This window comes from Merops nubicus, unplaced genomic scaffold, assembly GCF_000691845.1.
Source record: "Merops nubicus isolate BGI_N331 unplaced genomic scaffold, ASM69184v1 scaffold4737, whole genome shotgun sequence".
Taxonomy (NCBI): Eukaryota; Metazoa; Chordata; class Aves; order Coraciiformes; family Meropidae; genus Merops; species Merops nubicus.
This window is the reverse complement of record NW_008619470.1, coordinates 86,018-106,139: the sequence shown is the minus strand read 5'-3', so window position 1 is coordinate 106,139 and position 20,122 is coordinate 86,018. Positions and strand designations below refer to the sequence as shown.

The 20,122-nt window shown below is 40.9% G+C and overlaps 1 protein-coding gene across 1 annotated transcript in view; it reads right to left on the bottom strand.

Annotated features, from left to right (window-relative positions):
• SERGEF (secretion regulating guanine nucleotide exchange factor) overlaps window positions 1-20,122 on the bottom strand; it is a gene marked incomplete at its 5' end in the record, with an annotated part of 146,933 nt that overhangs the window by 42,726 nt on the left and 84,085 nt on the right. The window contains one exon of the mRNA XM_008943790.1: window positions 18,605-18,641. Within this exon, the coding sequence (XP_008942038.1) occupies window positions 18,605-18,641 (37 nt within the window). The remainder of the gene's footprint in view (window positions 1-18,604; window positions 18,642-20,122) is intronic.

The window sequence follows — 20,122 nt, the reverse complement described above, 5'->3', positions numbered from 1 at the left end:
CCTAAGTTCACCTGCCTGAATGCCAAAGTAAAGCCAGGCACAGGCACTGCAGCACTGGAGTGTTCTGCAGCTTGATCTTTAACTCTGAATTGTGAAGCTGGTTTTGAAACAAGAGTCAAGGCTGGGAACTACATAAGTTGCTCCCTGTGGCCAAAAAGTGACAGATCACCTTTTTCCAGGAAAGAAAAATCCTCAAAGTTGAGCCCCCCCTGGAAGCAGCACTGCTCAGAACACACAGAATAGTGCATGAAGCTGTCAGCTCATATTCACACTTGGTGATAAAAGAACCAGCTGTCATCTCACACTCCATTTTGAACATCTGCAAACAAATGCTAAACCAGCAGGTCACCTCCTTCAGCAGACAGTGTTTGGCCTCATGCTTGTGCTTTCTCCAGAAGCACTAATTCAGTGTAGAGACCCCTTGGAAGCCCCCACTTTTCCTAATACCTACGAGAACTCTTGTAAAAAGTAGCTGTATGATATAGGTGCCAAATCATCAGCTGCAAATCCATCTCATTTGCCTTAGTCTCCTGCAGCTGCAAAATTAAAAACAGCTGCCATAGGCAAACCATGACTGAAGATGAGAATGTTTGTTCATTTATTTCAGGTCGATAATGGTGTCACTGTTGACATGTTTGGGCTCTGAAAGGAGCACTAATGAGGAAATGGACAAAATTATAAGGGCAGAATAAGGAACATTCTAAAATGGGAATGGGAAAATTACCCTCCTTTTAAATCTACATGGAAAATCTGACTAGCCACGACAAAATAATATGCTTACTTGGCTCTTTAGGATGAATTCCTTATTAATTACAAGCAGAGCAATCATTCAAAGCAGCATTTTCAGCTCTTAATTTTCTCACACTGCCTGCATTAGACTACTTTATCAGGTATCAAGATGACATGCCATTGTGCCTCCTCCTGGCTTGAGGAAGGCACAGTCAATAAGGAATGGAATAGGACTACTGCAGAATTCACCCTCCTGCTTTTCATCACTTCCTGGCAAACTCCAACATTTACAAGATACTTTCAGTTCACAGAAAAGGAGCCTTTTGCAAGAATGAGAAACTACATTTTATCTAGTGTAGCAGCAGTTATTACCTACGTACCACATGTATTTCTGCCATTATATTGTCTGTAAGACCACAAAAATATAATTCTCATTTTGTGAGTCAAACACAGGGTGGGGAGTGTGCAGAAAGGCTGCTGTGGAATCCTGCTTCATTCACAAAACAGCAGTAGTTGCCATGCAGATAAATGTTGCAGGGGAGCTATTTGGGAAGGAGAAGGTGATATTTTCATTAGGTGAATCCCTGTGTATTAGTCACCTATTTGTCAGATTTCCTCTATTACTAATTAGCCATGTAGTCAAACCTTAGGTAACCCAAGGTCAGTCCTGCCTCTTGGGGCTACAAGTCAGATTTCTTAAGTCACTGGAATGGTAAAGAGCCACCAGTGCAACTGAAATTTCCAAATAGTTTCTGAGCTACAGCGTCCTACCGCTGTGCCACAGGGAACAGACAGCTCTGCAAGGGCTCACTGAAAGGCTACCTGACATCCAGGAGCAGGAAAAGAGCCAACTCTCAATTATCTGCATCCAACCATGAAAGGCATCTCTGGAGGCCTTTGGATAAACACGCTTCTGAAATATACAGAATTAAAAGCTGCTAAACAGAAAAGCATCAGGCGTAGTTTAAGCTGATCCACACACTCACAGGTACATTTAATGATCTTATGAAGCATTATGCCCTAGCCAAGGCTTAAATGTTCAGACACAGCTGAGGAGTAGCCTTTGACAACGTGCTTCTTCAAACTGGATCCCCAGCTGGGTCTGTAAAGAGGCGAGGCATGGATGTAGCTGTGGATTGTGGGGAGAAATTCTCCTGCTGCCCTGCAGCTAAGGATGGTAGCCCTCCGGGCTGCACGAACCCCTGAGGCTATGCCCGCTGTGCAGGGAGCAAACCCAGTGCAAGTTTTGCTCTCAGGCTCAATCTAAACTGAAGCCACAAACATAAACCCTAAATAGGAAGCTACACTAGTTCTTGCACATTACCGCATCCCAGAATAATGCAAAACTGGCATTTGGACCACAGCATCATACAGATGATCAAACAAACACTTCCCACTGAAGCTGTTTTTCACAGTCACTTCTGAGAGGATGTTCTGACCACTGTAAAATATTTCACTTTTTAAAATTTCCTCATTGGACTTAAATATTGCACTTAAAGAGCAGAAATACTTCTAAAACAGTCAGAAATAAGCCGGATCATCACTGAGATCCACTTACTATGGGTTCAGAGTTGAAGGAGAACCTTAGTTTAAGGTGAGAAGCCCTTTAAGGTACTAAACTTCTGGTCTAGTCTGTGTCACTCAGAGTATCACATTTGGGTATGACTGTCTCAGAAGCAAGAAGCTAAGTAAGAAGGAATTTTAAGAGCTTTATGGAGAATAACTAATATTTGCATCCACTGCTTAAGTGCTCATGCAAATGTTCCTCATTCTCAGGAAAATAAAATGCATGCTGGAAGCCTTGCTATGTCACTTAGCTATTTGTTGTGAATCTGGCAAAGACAGACAAAGCATCTGCCTCTTGGAAATTACTTATTCCACCTCTCTACCCAGAAGAAAGTGCTGTGTTTTCAACTCTCACATTCACACCAAGTTTTGACGTATTTCAGACACAAAGCCAGTCTATTTCCCTCTTCTTGGTCATCTTTATGATGCCTGTTTCAATCTCATGTGATAAAGATGGAAGACTGAGGAAATTTGGTTGAATGATTCTCAGAGGAGAAATGCCTTGCTGGTTTATCAGGTAAACGATGCACCCTCTGTGCTTTTTACAGACCTGCTTCTCCCTTCTCCCTTGTCGCTGCTGTTCTGGAGGCTGAAGGCTTTTATTTACAGACCACTGCTCCTTTTGTGCAATGCAGCCTGCGGTACTCTGAAGACACATCCACTACCCTGAATTATTGCAGCCTCCATCCTCTTGCTGTTGAGCATTGGCTTGCACAAGACAGCAGGTCGTCCCAGTTTGACTGCGATGAAGAACGGCCGCACCCACGCATGACAGCAGAGATGAGACTACCCTTAAGGTGACTTTGTTTTATCAAAATAGCAACATGGGTTAATATTCTATGCAAAGTGCCAGTCTAGGTCTGGAGGAGAAACCACAGCAAGAGACACTCAGCTTTAGGAAGGCATCCAGGCAATGCTAACATAAAACTAACGCAGTTTTGGGAAAACACAAGAAAGCACACCGAGAAGAAGACACCAAATTCATGAGGGCCAGATGAGTTTTAAAGGAAAGACTGATTATTATTATCCTCACAAAAAGAATAGAAAAATTAATTGCTTAACATGCAGATCAAAAACTCATCAGTACTTTCACTGAAATAATTAAATGTGCTCTCTTATGCCCTCTGTAAAAGCAACCACCCGCCTTAATCAGAACCTCACATTGTTCCACAGTGCCCCGTGGAGAAATCTGCTCCCACTCTGTTTGGAAGTGATCCATCTTACTGCAACTCATTTGTCACCCAACGGTTTCTTACAAACACCAGTGTGAACTTCCCTGTCGCTTCTCTCACTCTGACTGTCCAAAATACACAGAATAATGCACCTGAACTTTTCAACAATGAATCACGGGTGACACACCTCAGAAGATCATCAAATACTGCTACACTCAAAAGACTTTTTGGTGCACAGGGTGGATGAGTAGTGCTGCAATTAAAGAGTACAGGGAAGCTGATGTTGTTTAGCAGTTCCCTTGGAACTCAACATTAAGTAAAACCTTCAGAATCTCTCTTACTCTGAGGACCGTTCAGAATTCCAATAGAGAGCAACAGGGAGTGAGACAACTAAAAGCTATTTTACCCCCTCCTTAAAACAGCTACAAATTGGTAGAATCTTAGAATTGGACCCAGAAATACTTTAAAATATTATATTCTAGACTAGCAGCCACTGTTTGGCCTCTATTAAAAGGGAAATGAACATGGTTTGATTTAAATATTAATATTTTAAATTATTATAACGTGAAGAGAAAAAAACCTAAGTTATGGCACATGAATGAGAAAGAGACAAAGGACTACCAAAAGTTATTCCTGTACATCTGTTTTCACATCTTTGTACACCTAGAGGAATGTAAGTAAATGGTCCACAAATCTGGGTTGATACATCATGCACATCCTCAGAATGATCCAGTCGCTTCCTCCAAGGGTTAAAGTAATAAAGGAACTGCCCAGGTATGCCTGGTTCTGACATCAGAATTACCATAAATAGTTCACAATTAGGCAATGAAGGGGCTGTAATCTGGATGAACGTAAGAAGCAGTTGAGAAGTATTACCACATAATCATCCTGCATCACCAGAATGATGAAAACATTTGCTCTTTAGTGAATTCAGACAGCCTTAAAAACTCAAGAAGTTGGGCCCCCAGAGACATGTGTGTACAAAAAATGAATCATCTTTAAATAACTCTAAAAATCTTGGCTGAAATCACTCGGATTCCATGCAAGTGTCAGGCATCACATTTACCATGAAAGTGAGCACCAGCAACATGCCAGAGCAGCAAGACAACTAACACACCATCCGTGTTTTAGAGCTGCCAGACACAGGTTCACCAGTTCTGAAAGAGGTCAGGCCTTAAAGTTATACTTACAGTTATAAATTGTTGATGGCAGCTGACTAGACTAGAAGCGAGTGAAGTTCATTTCCAGAGAGATTTATCTGGCACAGTTCCACGGGGGCTTTTTAGTTATTGCTCTATCCGGCCTAATAGCTGAACTCCAGCTCTTCTGAGCCACGGAACAGCTTTAAAAAAATAATAATAAAAAATTATATATAAAGACAGACAGATCATTGCACCATATAACCCAAATCTAATTTTCCCACTGTATACTAATGTATCACATGGTTTCACACTGTTTTGTCAGCAATTTCCTTCAGCATAGCTTCTCTATATTTAAGGACAGAGAAGGTACCTATTAGATCTCCCCCAAGCTGAGGGGGGAAAAAATTAAATAGAAGGAAGCAATTTCTGCTTAACATTTGTTTGCTTAAATTAAGGTAACAAACTCATTTTTTTGAACTTCTGCATCCAGAAATGCCTTTCATTTTTGCACGGGATGTACAGAACACCAAATGGAGGCGTGTTACACTACAGCAGGCATTTATTCATCAAGTTACAGCTTTGCAATAACTGCAGCATCATCAACATTTTACTGTCTTGGCCAGGTGTTTAACAGCTTACATCGTGATTCAAACTTGACTTCAAGCTGGAGTCCTCTATCCCACACTGACACAGCTTTGCAGACTGTTTTACAGTGCTATGTGACAGACTGGAAACCAGCTCTTCACCGGGTAAAAAACAGGTCATCCCACTGGATGAAGCAGAGAAAACGGACTTCAAACAAGCTCTATCTACAGAGTTCTTGCCTATATAATCCCTCCCATGGTGACTCAAGCAGGACCTCATGGTTTTACCTCCCTCAGCCCCACCATGCAGTTCATTCAGCACTCTTAGCTGTGGAGCTTGCAGGCTCAGCATCTCCAGCAAAGTCCTGTTGCTTTCTGCTGCCCTTGCCCCATATACCCAGCTAAGTATCCAAATTCCAGGCACAAAGAAAGCATAAGCACATTTACTGTCATTATTTTGTAGGCAACTGCACTGCTGTATTTTAGTATCTCAAGCTGAACTATCAAAACCAGCCCTGAAATTCTCTAATCCTTAACTCTTCTGGGCAGAGGTCACCACTTGTGGACAATATGCTTCCTAAGGGCTAGGGTGAAACTCAGCACATTCACTTCTAGTCAAGACAGCTCCCAAGTTTGAACTCCATCCCTGGGGACTTAAATGAATGCTCAAAGCCCCTGTAATGATACAAGTTTATTGTTCTTGGGCTTTAACTGCTGATACTGAATACAAGTCAGCATCAGGCAGAAGCAAGCAAAAGATCTTCGCAGAGAAAAACAATCCTCAAAGTTAGAAAGCAACAGCTTCATATAGCTTAAGAAAGCTGCTAACTGTAAACATACCAAAATACACAGTCTCTGAAACAGGATGCTTCAAAACAAGGTACATCTCATATCTGAACAGTTGCAGAGCCTACGTTTCAATTATGACACTTCAATGGTAGCTACCTTAATTACCTAGAGAGGAAAAAAAACCCCACACTCTTCTTCAATTTCTGGCATTTAATTTGCTTGCTGGGGAATCCCTTTGCTCAATAGGTATTTATGCCATCTTCCTTGCAAGGAAAACGTTGCCATGGAGCACTGATCATGAGCATTAGTGAGTGATTCTGCCTTTCTGCTTCCCTCTTTTTCTGCTGCTTTTTTGAACTGCACATTCTTCACTGGAGGGACACATTAGCCTTACCCTTTTACTAGGTACGCAGGGCAAAAACTATAGTGAGCCAGGATTGTTTTGATTCCAGTGAATGATCTCATCCAAAAGCTGCTCTTAAGTCTTTCCCCGTTTTTCACTGGCACTTTGCTTTGACAGAATGGAGTTTCCTTTCCTTGGAGTGAGAAGGTGGCAGATGGGAGAAGGAGGAGGATCTAAGCAGACAGAGAAGTACTGCACAAGGCTCATGCTGAACTTGTCAACAGAACAAGATTTCTTTACTACAGTGCTTAAAAAAAACATCATCATCAAAGTGTCTCTTTCTTTACTGAACAAACCTACAAGGGCTATACAGTAGCACTCAGGCTTTGTTATTACAGGGTATCCAGAATTTACCTAGGAAGAATCTTGCCTTGCAGTTAACTTGATCAACAGTGTACTATTGAGACTGAAGGGACCTGGGTGACACCTGAGTGGCAGCAAACCATCAGAGTACTGCTGCTGTAAATGGCAAGCAACAACACAAGGCTTGGATGTAAACAGAACACATTGGGATTCTTTAGTATGCCAGCCTACCTTTCATTACTGGGTGGCAAAATGAGTCACAGGGCCAAAAAAAAATAATTAGGGTGAGTAGACTTAGATACCCTTAGCAAGGGTGTTGAATCCCGATACCTCTAACAGTTTTTGTTTGGGGCCTACAGAAATAATTCAAACAAGCATTAAGGTTATGACTGATCAGATGCACCAAAAAAAGCAGCACAGCCTAACAACCCTGATTGTCTCCATTCTGGCACAGGGAGACTTGCAGATACCTTCTTCCTGCACGGCGTTCCTCTACGGGAGAGCAACAGGAGAACTGCACTACTAGGACCAAAGGAAGCCTCCAGGTTAAATGAGCATGCCTAAAAGTTGCCTTCAATATGAATTCTTTCATTACCCACCAAGAAGTCCTGTAATAGAGGAGACTGAAGTCTTCTTCAGTGACAGATGGCGAGAGCACCATCCAACAGCTCATGGTAGGGCACAAAGACTAGGCAGGCTTTTCCTCTCTGTATCAAAAGTAACAAAACATTTCCTTTTCTCACCTAAGCAAACACCAATTTCTAGGAAAGGGCCAAAATTACCCATGCATTGGGTCTACACCACAGAGAACCAGTGAGTGGTACGAACAGGTCACACATAAACCATCACCCTGCATGGCTCATGTGAGGCACATGTTAACATGATGAATTCATCTGCAACTGCAATGCCTGAAATAATCCTGTGTGGAGGCCTCAGTTACAGAACTCCCCTTGAAGTAAAGGTCACACATTTGATCTACGATATTACATCAGCAGGGAACAGTAACAAATTATCTATTATTCCTCTCAAAACTAGGGAACGATTTATTTTACAAGAGTTGCAAGTAAGCATTTATTAAATCAATACCACAAAAAATACACTTTGGCAAAAGTAAAGGCCACCAAAATTCTGTTAATACAACACAACTCAGCAGGTTCCACAGCAAAACAGCCTTTAAACCTTGAGCATACACCCATCTTTCACCACTGACACATCTCACGTCAAGCATCCCGTGCGTTCATTTAGAAGTACAACCTGTTGCAGGGCTTTAAGAGCTGCACCTTTTAACTCATTCAATTTTAAAAGGCTTTGAAATGTTTGGAACTGAAAGAAAACAGTACAAGAGAAAGCACACGGGAGGAAATAGTTCAGGGGAAAAAGATATAGGAAGTTTGTAAGCCAAAGCAAACATACCTTTCAAGCCAAGTGAGCTCCCTACTCAGAATTAAACTATTATCTGGCTTTGTGTTGCTTGTCATCCTGCCCATTATCTCAGATGTCTCAGCTCAGCAAGATAGCAGCTGTGTCACTGAAAATGAAAGGCACAGAGAAGACCACCCTCAGCTTAATACTTCTGACATTCACAGCAAAGCACCTGCTTACTTGTTCAATTCTCTTGGCAAGTCAGATTTGTCACCAAGGTCATGCTGGGTTAAATATTTTTTTTAATTAATAGCAAAATACCTAAAGAAGGGTAGAAGAGATGTTTGTCCTTGCTCACTGCAGGGGGGTTGGACTAGACAAATTTTAAAGGTCCCTTCCAACCCTACCCAGTCTGATTCTATGATTAATCACTAATAGAAGAATCTCCTCGTGTTTTATTGTTGGTTGTTCTGAGCCTCATTCACAAGGAGAGCTCATCAATTTCAGAATCCTTTCTATTCAAAGTTTCTGAGTGACAGAAATTCTTCCCTACTGAGAAAAACAAAAACTGAAATCTTCTAGCCATGTGTGTCCTTCATTTACAAGAAAAGGGTCATGTCTTGCGTTGCAGAATGTCTCACTGGCAGTGGTACTCTGGGGGATACAGAACAGCCTCAGTCTCTTTTACAAGGTAAGAGAAAATTTGTGAACACCTTAAGGATTTTTAAAGACACTAGCACTGCAGGTCACATAATATCAAAACTCAGAGAATCTGCTGCATTTTGCAAAGTTCCCCAGAGGAACCCAGACCTGGGAAGGCCAAAGGAAGGGCCACAGAGAATGCTGGAGGTCACTCTCGCAGCTGGTGTAAGCATCAGAAGTGTCCCTGTGGTTCAGCTTCACGTGAGCTGCCTGGAGGCATTTAAAAGGAGGTGGACAAATGAGCAGATAGAGTTGCCAGACTCCCCAGGTGTAACCTCACACAGAGCAGCCTACGTAAGAACCAAAGAGCAAGTGAATATTACCCATGTGTGAGAGAGGAGTTAAACATTGGGTTTCACATACTCTTTATTAGCTGATTTGGCAGTTTCACCTCTTCCACCTATTGCCCTGGGCTAGTGCTCCTCATCGTAATCACTCTATAGTAACCCAGCAATTTGTTCCAATACAAGGCTACAGAGCTGGGATATAATAAGATGCTAAATCTGCACAAAAGGGCGAGAGAAGAGAGCTAAACCTACAACACGAATTCTTGGCATCATGTTAAGGTCTTCCTAGAAAACATTTAATTTAGCAAATCAGTGCTGTAACATATACAAGCAATGTTTAAGCCAGAATCAATACATCATGTATTATCTGCTCAAGGTAATTATTCCATTAGATTTGTAGAGGGGAGGGTAGGCCAGAGCATATAATAAGCTAGTGAAAATGGCACTATCTCATCTGAAAAACCTATCAAGAAGCATATTGCTTTTTAAAATTGCTACAGTTTCAGGGGGGAGGGAGGTTGTTGCTCTTTTTGGTGGAGTTTCTTTGTTTTAAGAACACCAATGGGTGTGCTACCATCTTTAGCAAGTTTAGAGCTATCACAATCAAATACAGAGGTAATAAAGGCATTTTACTCCTCAAAGACTGGTGGGCAGCAAGTCCTTTCTAGGTAGCAGTAGTCCCTCACTTCGTTCAGCCTCTGCTAACTACAGTTATGTCTGAAACCATGCTATAAACAACTATAACACGCCTGACCCGATCCCTGCTTGATTTACTTGACCTGCATGAATATATCAGCCTTTCCCACTGCTCCCCAAGAAATGTGCTGGTGAATGTCCCTGAAAGCCCTGCTCAGGACAGCTCTCAGTCCCCCACACTGCCCAGATAAGCCCAACAATCCAAAGAGAAAATGAGACAAAGATATTTCTCAGAAATAAAAGTCTCGGTTCACCCTGGTTGCTCCTCAGAGACTCCACAAAAAGCACAGGAAAAGGAACAACAGTGAAACGAGTCTCAAAAGCATTTTTAATTTTAATTACTTTGTTACCTCCCTTCCATGAAGAAGTGTTTCAGTGAAACAAGTTCAAAAAGCAAGGACAAGTAAAGGGTATTTTTTACAAATATGCCAACTTTTCATCTCTGCCTTGACTTTTTTGCCCTAATATTTTATTAAATACCCACCCCTCTAAAGCAAATGGGTTTTAATGAAATGCTTTATTTTTATCCTGAAAGCTTGCCCCAGGCTTGCAAGCGTGAATGGCTGCTTCTTTGTTATTAGGGAGTAAACCAATCTTGCTTGCCAGCTAATACCTCCAGATTTTCTCCACTACAATTTCTACTACCTTTAAGTTCAGTCCTAATTCCTGAAGTAGGAAAAGAGGATCTGCCCTTATAGAAAGCTGGAGGAGCAATTCCCATCCGCTCTGGCTTACAAAAGCTTCCAAATAAGCCCACTTCGATGCACACATTTAGTCCTGTGCAACTACAGCCATGTGAGGGCTACCTGTATTGTCCCAGTAGAGTCCCTGTTCTGTCACCAGACTTGCAGTATTTCATATGTATCCTTAAAGCATCATCTCTCAGAGCTATGTCACTGTCAGCACCTCTGCCTCCAGCTTGAGTTTGCAGAAGATTTTTCTGATCTTCATAACTAGAAGAGAGTAGTTGAAGAATGTGACCAAAATACATTGTCAAATCCAAAAACTGGGCAGCAAAGATGACCTTGAAATGTGCACTTGTGAAAAATTCCAACTCATGGTCAAGCTGATCTCAAAAGTTTAAAAAATCCCCACTTCAGATGGTTTTACTAAAGCAGAAAGCTACCTAGGTTATTTAAGATGGTGTAAGACATACACACACACAAAAAAAAAATCAGAAGGAAAAAAGCTTCAGAGGTGATTGACTTATAGCATGTAACTAAGCTGGGTCACACATTTATTTGTGCAATGACAGAAAAATTTCTTGGTGCCCCGAAAAGGAGCCGGACAGTGAGTACACACAAACATCTGGGGGTCAGCCCAAGGCTGTACAGCACAATATTCACTCCTGGAGAGCCACAAATCCCACAGCATGGTACAGGCACACCTCACAGCAGCTTTCCAAATAAAAACCACCTTTTCCTTTTCCTCCTGTCAGCTGCAAAATTTCTTCTCGGCGATGCACTCAGAAGTTTGTGTCGATGCTGCTGCATCTCCAGAACCCAGACCTACCACACAGCTCACCCAGGCCTGGCTCACTAGGATAGAACTGAAGCCTTAATTTGTTGCACTTCCAAGTGCTTTCAAGCTGCTTTGCTGGCCTTGTGCTTTTCCTTTGGTAAGCATCTCTCCTACGTGCTCTAGCTGACTCCCTGAAGCCAGACATTTGTCCTTGCTTTTATTTCATTTTATAGCCAACAAACACTTAATGTCTCTTTGGTGAGTAAGGGTGACTATTTTTGTTACTCCTGTTTGCTTCCTTGAAAATTAAGATAAATATGCCTCAGATATAGTGGATATATTTTTCTTCTACTTTAAAGTAATTGCTGCGAGTAAACAAATATGATAAAACCCAATTTGTTTCCTAAATACTTAGTGCCCATCCAGTGAACCCTCTGCCAAAGGATTGCATGCATCTGTACTGCAGCTCCTACTCTCAAGAAACTTTCCATCCTCCATAATTTTCTAAAACCAGGTAGAATGACTTTTTCTTTCCAAAGATACCTGCAAGCAAGATCTCACTCTGCTTCAAGTGAAGTTGTTGCTTGGTAGCATTTGCTGATTGTTTGCTAGCTTCCCCTCTCCTCTAACTGCCACTCACAGTTCCAGCTTGATGGCTGTAGCTACCACCACAGGTTAATAATGCACGTCTGCCTCTCCCTCATCTTTTGTAGGGTTCTTGACACAACAGAATTATCCCTGTAGATGTGATATGGTGTCTTGCAGGAAACTTAATGACAGCTGGTGCACAAGAGCTCAACCCTAGACAAACTACAAGCTGACACCATAGTGATACATGAAGTTTAATTAAAAATCCTACAAGAACTGTGAGCTTTTTATACAGAAAAATAACAGCTTTTCTCTTCAGAGCTGAAGCAGCTCTGTAACTGGTAACAAGAAACTACACTGTAAACAATATGACAAGCACTGCACTATTACCTGTTCATAAGCTAAGTGATATAAATTAAGACAGAGGCACATCAAAATTAATTATAATTTTAGATTTTCTCTCAGAGGAAGGAAAGTGATTGCAACTATTATTAGTTGCAATGCAGTATTAAAAAAACAAAAACAAAACCACCAACAACTAAAAACAATCTGGTCCCATAATGCTAGGCAGGGCTAAAACACACCAAGAGGCAGGTCTTATACCAAAGATTTCACAATCTAAATTGACAAGCCACACAGAGAAAAAAGGAAGATGAACAAAGCATTCTGCAGAATGAAGTCACCCAAAACATGCATCAGTACAGCGACAAAGCCTGGAATAGGAGGTAGCTGCAAAATCCAGACTTCATTTCAGTCACAGAAGATGCAGTACAGCCAGATACTATCCTAAACTCTGAAGCTTCCTTCTAGGGGGGTCAATGTGATGCCATTTTTATTTTTGGTCTTGTTAGATTTTCACAGCAATGTATCCTCCCTTTCCTATAACCAGCAGCCACTGACTTCAGGCAATTTGGTTTATATAAAACTTTTCTTAGCCCTGTCATAAGGTTCTTCTAAATGCTCAAATGAGGATTTCCTCATTTCTCCCCTCACCACCTTACACCAACAAATTCATAAAACACTGTACAGCTTGGCTTTCCATTAGCCCTTGCAAAAGAAGCTCAAAGAGATCAGAGGATTAGATTCTGTGAGGGTAACTTGCTGAAAATAATAAAAAAAATCAAGACATTTGAAATTCATTTTCAGCTTCCGTTTTACCAGAGGAACAACTAGTTTGCCTGGAGCATGAAATAGTCTGCAGGAAAGAAACACAAAGCAAAAAGACATTTGCACAGCACTGTTAGGGCTCACTGTACCTGAAGATGACAGGAAAACTGTGGTGTCAGATCTCTATCTAGCTATGCAGAAAGCACTCGGACAGGTGCTCAGTTAGTGCTAGGAGCAGGGCTGCTCTTCTACAATGAACACAACCAAAGCAGTTTATATTTTGAAGAGCTATTTTAACAGTCAAAACCACATTAAGAGCTAAATGACATACAAAATGTCTCTGCCAGAGAACAAATTTAGGAGGACGACATAAAACCCCCCATGAAAATGACAACGGTGATGGTTACTCGAAGTCCTGCCAGGTGCCCTTTAATAAGCAGAGGATGTGATTAGTGCTGCGATGCAAAGAGCCAGCGTGCTGCAGCAGGACTCCACGCTGCTCTGCCAGGAAGCCCTTACAGCAGAGACCCTGCCTGCCCCGGGAGTTTTCATGCATAATAAATAAAGCACCAGACTGGCAGACCGAGGCTCCTCGCTGAACACCAGTGCCCTCCACTGCGTACGCTGAAGACTCCTCCAAATACTACAGCAAGGTAAATAACAAGAGAGGGAGTTTGTGATTGCTCCCCTTGTGACAGGCCGCCAGTCCCCCAGGATGGAGTGTCAGACAATGACTCCATGTGCCCCTTGGCAAGGCTGCTGGGAACACCCCAATAACACCGTCAGCACGAGGCAGAGAGGCGTCCATCAGCCCGCACAGCCCCCTCTCCCCATCGGTGCTCACTCTGCCACAGAAATATGCCTTTCAGAGTCTGTTACAGGGCTCCCCCACTGATGATTTAGACAATAACAGGGCTGGAATCACAGAACTTCACTGAAAAACTGTGACCTCCTTAATTAAGAGGCAGTGACTCTCACATAAAACCCTTCAGGTTCCTTAGGTGGGACCAAAGGGTCCATGCTGCCATTAACACCACCACCATTTAAGATGTGTACCACCAGCTCCCTAAGCTTGGGATCATTGTGGTCACTTGTTTTCCAGCTCATAATTGTGACGTTCTTTCAGCATAAGAACATAAAGAGCAAATTCTAACAGATCACGGAATAATAATTCTTTTACTACCCCCCTAACACTTCAGTTCTGAGGATTTGAAGCACGACCTGCCATTTTAGTGGAGGAATATTTTATCCTAACCTCCTCTCCAAAGAATATACTTCCATTAAAGTTGATATTACTGCTCAGTCTCCCACTGGGTGAACTGCAGCTTCAGAGGGATATGAATGCCCATGTCGTGATGTTTACAGCAGTGGGTGCACATGAGGCACAAGGAAGACAGAATCTAGAAACAAATCACATGTTCTCAAATACGGCAGAAGAAAACAGCAACGGGAGACAAAACCTTTTTCTGAAAGGGTCTATTCTGTGGCAGAAAATTGAAAAGTCATTTTAAAAATGTTGTATGAAAATCCTGTTGCACTAAAATGGGCTTAGCAGAGCTAAATAGCTAACCTGAAAAAAAGTCCAACAGAGACAAGTATCAAGGCAGTAACGGCACCACGACAGCAACCACAAGACTTAATTTCTTCCTGGAACACTGCTGCACCACCACCACCTGCCCTGACAGTGCCCCTGCAGTGTGGGTCACCACAGTGCTGTCAGAGCTGGGATCTGTGGACTACCTCACTGAAGGAGGATTTAATTCCTCATGCAGGAAAACAGCAGAACCCTGAGCAGAAGTCAGAATTCACCATGCTGACCATGAATATGCAAGGAAGAGCCATTTGTGCCATTTGAAGTAGCCACACATCTAAACACTTTTCCCCTTCAAGAGGCCACACCAGAAAACGTTTACTTGAAAGGTCCATATCTTTCTCTTCCAAACACACAAAAATATTTGAAGTGTCCAAGATACCCTTTATATTAGGAGAAAAGTCATCAATTATATTTGGTATTGGCCACTGCACCACTGTGGGCATGCACAAGACCCAGTAAAAAACAACTGCTTATAAACAGTCAAGGGGACCCAAATTCCCATTTGAAGGTTTCTTTAAAGATGGACTTCAACTGACACTAATAAGCTTTAGAAACTGTTTTTTAAAGAAGCATTTCCCCCTACACATCCTCGGGTACCTCTCTTTTAGAAGATTTTTATTAGTCTATACAGGTTCAGAAAATGACTAAAAGTAAGACCAAAAAAAGGGGTATTATGCTTTACCAAAGTCTGGGAAGCCAGGCTATAGAAGTCTCATCCTTGTAACATTTTTTTTTTTTTCTTTTACTACTTCAATGAGCCTTGAATACATTTTTTGGGTTTAATTTTTACTAAAATAAGACATTTTTTTCTTCAGAGGCTCTTCAGGGCATTCTGTCCTGTGCTCTGTGGTTGTGGACCAGTCAAGACATGCATACATTTCACAGCAACTCTACTTCTGCACAGTTAATACAAAGTCTTTGTGGTGAGCAGGTAGGATCCTCCACTATAAATAACATTTTTAATCACATGCTTTTTAAGGGCAAGAATCAAGCCTCCTTACTTTTTCAGTGCAGAAAACACTATTGACTCACAAACCTGGAAAAGCTCAGCTTTGTCCCACTGATGTAGTTCCACTCTGCATTTCAATTTTTCAGAGTTTCTGTCTCAATAGCATGAAGCCCTGTGCTGCCCAGTGCAGCCGTGGCACTGCAGATGAAAAGCCAGCCTTTGCTGTGCTCTGCAAGCACATGCACAGCTTTCCGTGCTGGAAGATGCTCTTCAGATATGAGATGTTATACAACATTTATTAAATATCTATTCCTCTTTTTCAATCAAAAATAGGCTGGCTCCCATGATGATTAATCCTTGATTGAGATGAAAAGTGCAAGGGGTTTCTTCTTACTAGGCAGTGATTTTTGTTGTCAAGAGAAAGGTCATACAAACATGAAGACTGTTACAATGCTTGCAAAGTTTAGAATTAGTATAACAGGACAACCCCAAACCAAAACAAAAATGTGTTTTCATCAAGAGCTAGAAGTGAAGATATCTGCACTTTTTCATGTAGTTTTCATGTATTACTTATAATACATTAAGTTTAGAAATGTAAGTATGTTTTGAGACATCCCACACAACCTTTTCCTTTATATGATTTACCTCATGATCAAATGAAAACTGAATTTCTTCCCACTTACCCAAGAAAAAGAAGTCAGAGAATAGCCAAGTGCACTGACTCCATTAGGAGAATTCAAGAAAAGAGAATTCAAATAACTGAACCCTACAAATGGATGCAGACTACATAGAGTAACATGAAAAAAACTGCTTGCTAGCCCTGCAAATCAAACCGTTCGTCTCGTCAGCAAGATGACTGGAACAATTGCAGCACTTGTGAAATGAATTATAAATCTAGCCTCTCTGTCTTAAAAATGTTTCTATTTAAAAAATGATGCAGCAAAAAAGCACACATGCATTTGAATATACAACCAGAAATAGCAACTGTTAAAGGCTTGCTTTTCAGTCTGCCTTTCATATTGAACATGAGTTATTTCAGTCTAAAAGTCAATCATTCAAACATTTACTAACTAAGAAACTGATTATATGGTTGTCCTAAGTAAACATTGCTTGAACGATAAGTCATCAGGAAATTGTACAATCAAGTAGACATTTTTATGGAAATCTGTGTGATATCTCTAAGGAATGTAACAGTTGAAAGCTTTGAACTTAGAGTGACAAGTGATCAAAGAAACCCTACCACAAAACATTCTAAAAAGTCAACCTCCTAAAAGTATATGTAAAAATTGATTTGGGGAATAAATTGTATTATGTTGTCTAGTTAAAAAAATAGTAACATCACATTTCTGTGGTCCTTAAAATAAAATGGACTAGCTTCCAGCACTGATAATTTTCCCATTGAATTCAATGGGTGTAGCACACAGCTTAGACAGGCACATGATGTTCTCAACACTTGCAAAGTCCTTAGTTTATTTTAACTTTCTCCTAGAATTTCTTTCCCCTAGCCATTTTTTTTTTTCCAGAGATTTCTGCCTAGAAGGCAGAAAGCTTAAAAGGACGTAAGGAAAAAGAAGGTTGTTCAAACTCAGTGCTTTGCTTTCATCCACACTGGAGGAATCTGCTAGCGGTACACTTTTACTTCATCAATTCAGCAAGAAACACAATGTGAGTCTTCAGTTTGCTCGTCAGTGGACATTCAGAAGCACCAGCCCGACAATTATTACAGGCATGTGACACTGAACAAATAGGGAGAAGGTAAAGGGAAAATCTTTTCTTAAAGCCAGCCATAAACTGAGAATTTAAAACAAGTTTGCCACTAGGTTTAATGGTAGAAGGATAATTAGAAAATATACAATGGTATATATGGAAATGTACTTCACATACAGAACATCACCTCTGTGGCCACTTAATGAATCTGCTAAGACTTCAAGTTAAAATAAATGCCTTAAAAATTAGGACATGGAGTGAAGCCTGGATACCAAATAGCTGGTTTCCCCATACCTGTCATACCAGAGTTAAGAACATCAAGGGAAATCTTTGCTTAACTTCTCAACACATCAGTCACAGCAATCAAAAATGTCTATGTAGATGGAGTGCTGGACTAAGAAGACTTCTAATTTCCAGCTCTGATTAGCATAGAACTCCTTTCTTCATCTTTCTTACCCCATCTATTAATGGGGATAATTATGCCCACCTCCTTTATAAAGCACTTGAAAATCTACAGTTAAAGATGTTCTTAAACAAGCAATTATAAATAGCAGCAACCATGTACCAGAGTTCAATTATCAAGTCATTACATGAAAGCAAGAATCCAATTGTTCCTGGAATTAGTACACAAAATTCAGGTTTTCCACTGACATTAGCTTCCTAGTACTATCATCATTATTACAACAACTGCATTATACAAAGATGCACTAAAGGACCTGACCCAACTACCATTGACTGACATTTTGAAGACTTTCCAAGCTTCAAACAACAACAGAGCCAGGATTTTTTTTTTTTTTTGTTGAAAATATCCATGTTAAAAAAAGACACTTTTGACCAGCTCAAAGCTTAGATGCAACTCTGAGTTATCAAGTCATTACATGAAAGCAAGAATCCAATTGTTCCTGGAATTAGTACACAAAATTCAGGTTTTCCACTGACATTAGCTTCCTAGTACTATCATCATTATTACAACAACTGCATTATACAAAGATGCACTAAAGGACCTGACCCAACTACCATTGACTGACATTTTGAAGACTTTCCAAGCTTCAAACAACAACAGAGACAGGATTTTTTTTTTTCGTTGAAAATATCCATGTTAAAAAAAAAAACTTTTGACCAGCTTCAAGCTTAGATGCTACTCTGAGTCTGCAGCTTGAATTGTTGCAATGGCTCCATTCTAAAACAGACTGTAGCACTTAGCAAATGTATTTTGCTGTCACATCCATCAACCCCTCCTCTTCCAGGGTCTGGCCAACAAGGGCACCTTTTCATCATCACCACTCATGCTACCTCTTTCTCCTCTTCTTTCTTCCACTTCTATATGTTACTTTCCTCCTTTCAGCTGCACACAATGCCCTTAATCACTCGGTATGTTTGATGCACACAATTTTCTTTCATCTTGTGCTACTTAAAAATGAAAGAAAGGTGAGAGGATTTGATATAAAAATTAAGCTACTTACCAACTACTGCCAGATTATGCTCTGAGCCACATGCGATCTGAAAAAGAAATACGAATGAATAAAAGAACACACTCACCAGGAGGAAGACAACCACAATTATGACAGGAAATTAAAAATTAACCTGAAACAAACAACCACAGTTTGTAGGATGCAAAATCAAAGTTGCAGTGCTTCCACTTTTAAATGAAATTTCATTTGTAGTCTCACCGAGGGCTTAGTGGCACGGGGTACATTTCTTTGTTTTGTTAACAAACAGACATTTTGTTTTCAAAATACAGTCACCACTGACATTTCAGTCCTCAGAGGCAAGACTGGCCACAATTTTGCTAAAACATTACACCCTGGACAACATCCACCGGGTCCAACAAGACCACTCATGGGCATAGAGCAAACTCAAATTATGCCTCTGCAAGATCAGAGCCACCCAGAGGCAGGTGGAACAAGAAGGGCACTGAAGATCTCCACTTCCCTCATCTATACTGTTTTTTCCAGATGATGTCTGAAGACCTGCACAAAGTGTATAGGCTCGGTGTGATAAACCTTAAGTGATATGATCTCTACGATCACTTGTCCAGAATGGAGAAAAAATAGCACAGAACTCAAGGCTTTATTAGCAGCAGGCTGGTTTAATTTCTAAAAGCTGCAGAAAAAAAGAAACCCAATGCAAACATTTTCTCCCAAGTTCATTAGGGATGGAAATCAGTCACAAATTTCTTTTCAAAGCAAACTCATAGTGTATTTTTCTTGTTTCTTTGCAGCTGCTGTGGAAAAAAATCAGATGTTTAAGTTGCCTTAGCCTACACCACATAGTATCACTCACTAATCCTTCCTGTTCTTCACAAATGATGATAGCACAAGCACTGAGAGCAGCCTGCTGCACAGGCTTGTCTGTCCCATGGAATTCTTTTGCAGTGTCACTGCTGGCATAACTGTCTGACGTAGCATGGACATCAACTCACACAAGGTTACTCTGCTGAGTGCCCTCCAGTTTCCAATTAAAACACAAGCAATCCCCTCAAAATCCTGTATCTGGTTTATTGTCTTCCACCTACTTGTCCATTACACAAACTACTGAGCTGAAGAAAATTAATAAGCACATTCTTCTGCTTCTTAAAAGTACATTTGCAATGATAAAACAGAAGTATATGCTCAATTATACTAAAAAATAAGAAGTCCATACCATCAAAATTTTATATGGCTTTGTGCATGCACTTTATAGTTTTTATGGCCAGAGAAACTGCCACAGTCACCTCAACGTCTGCATAACATAAAACCACCAAAGTTAACAAAAGAGTCCTTGTACTCAGCTCACTGTGCTTGAGCATTTACAGGGGAAGAGACACCCAGGACTGACACACAGGACTAGCTTGAGCAATTGGCTTACAAACTCACCTTGCAAGCCCTACACCTCACAGTGTACCTACACCACAACTGTGACAAGAAAATGCTTGGTCAATGCCATCCTAACACAGCAATGGCAAGGAAGACAAAACTGACTCTTCAGAATAGAGGGAGTGC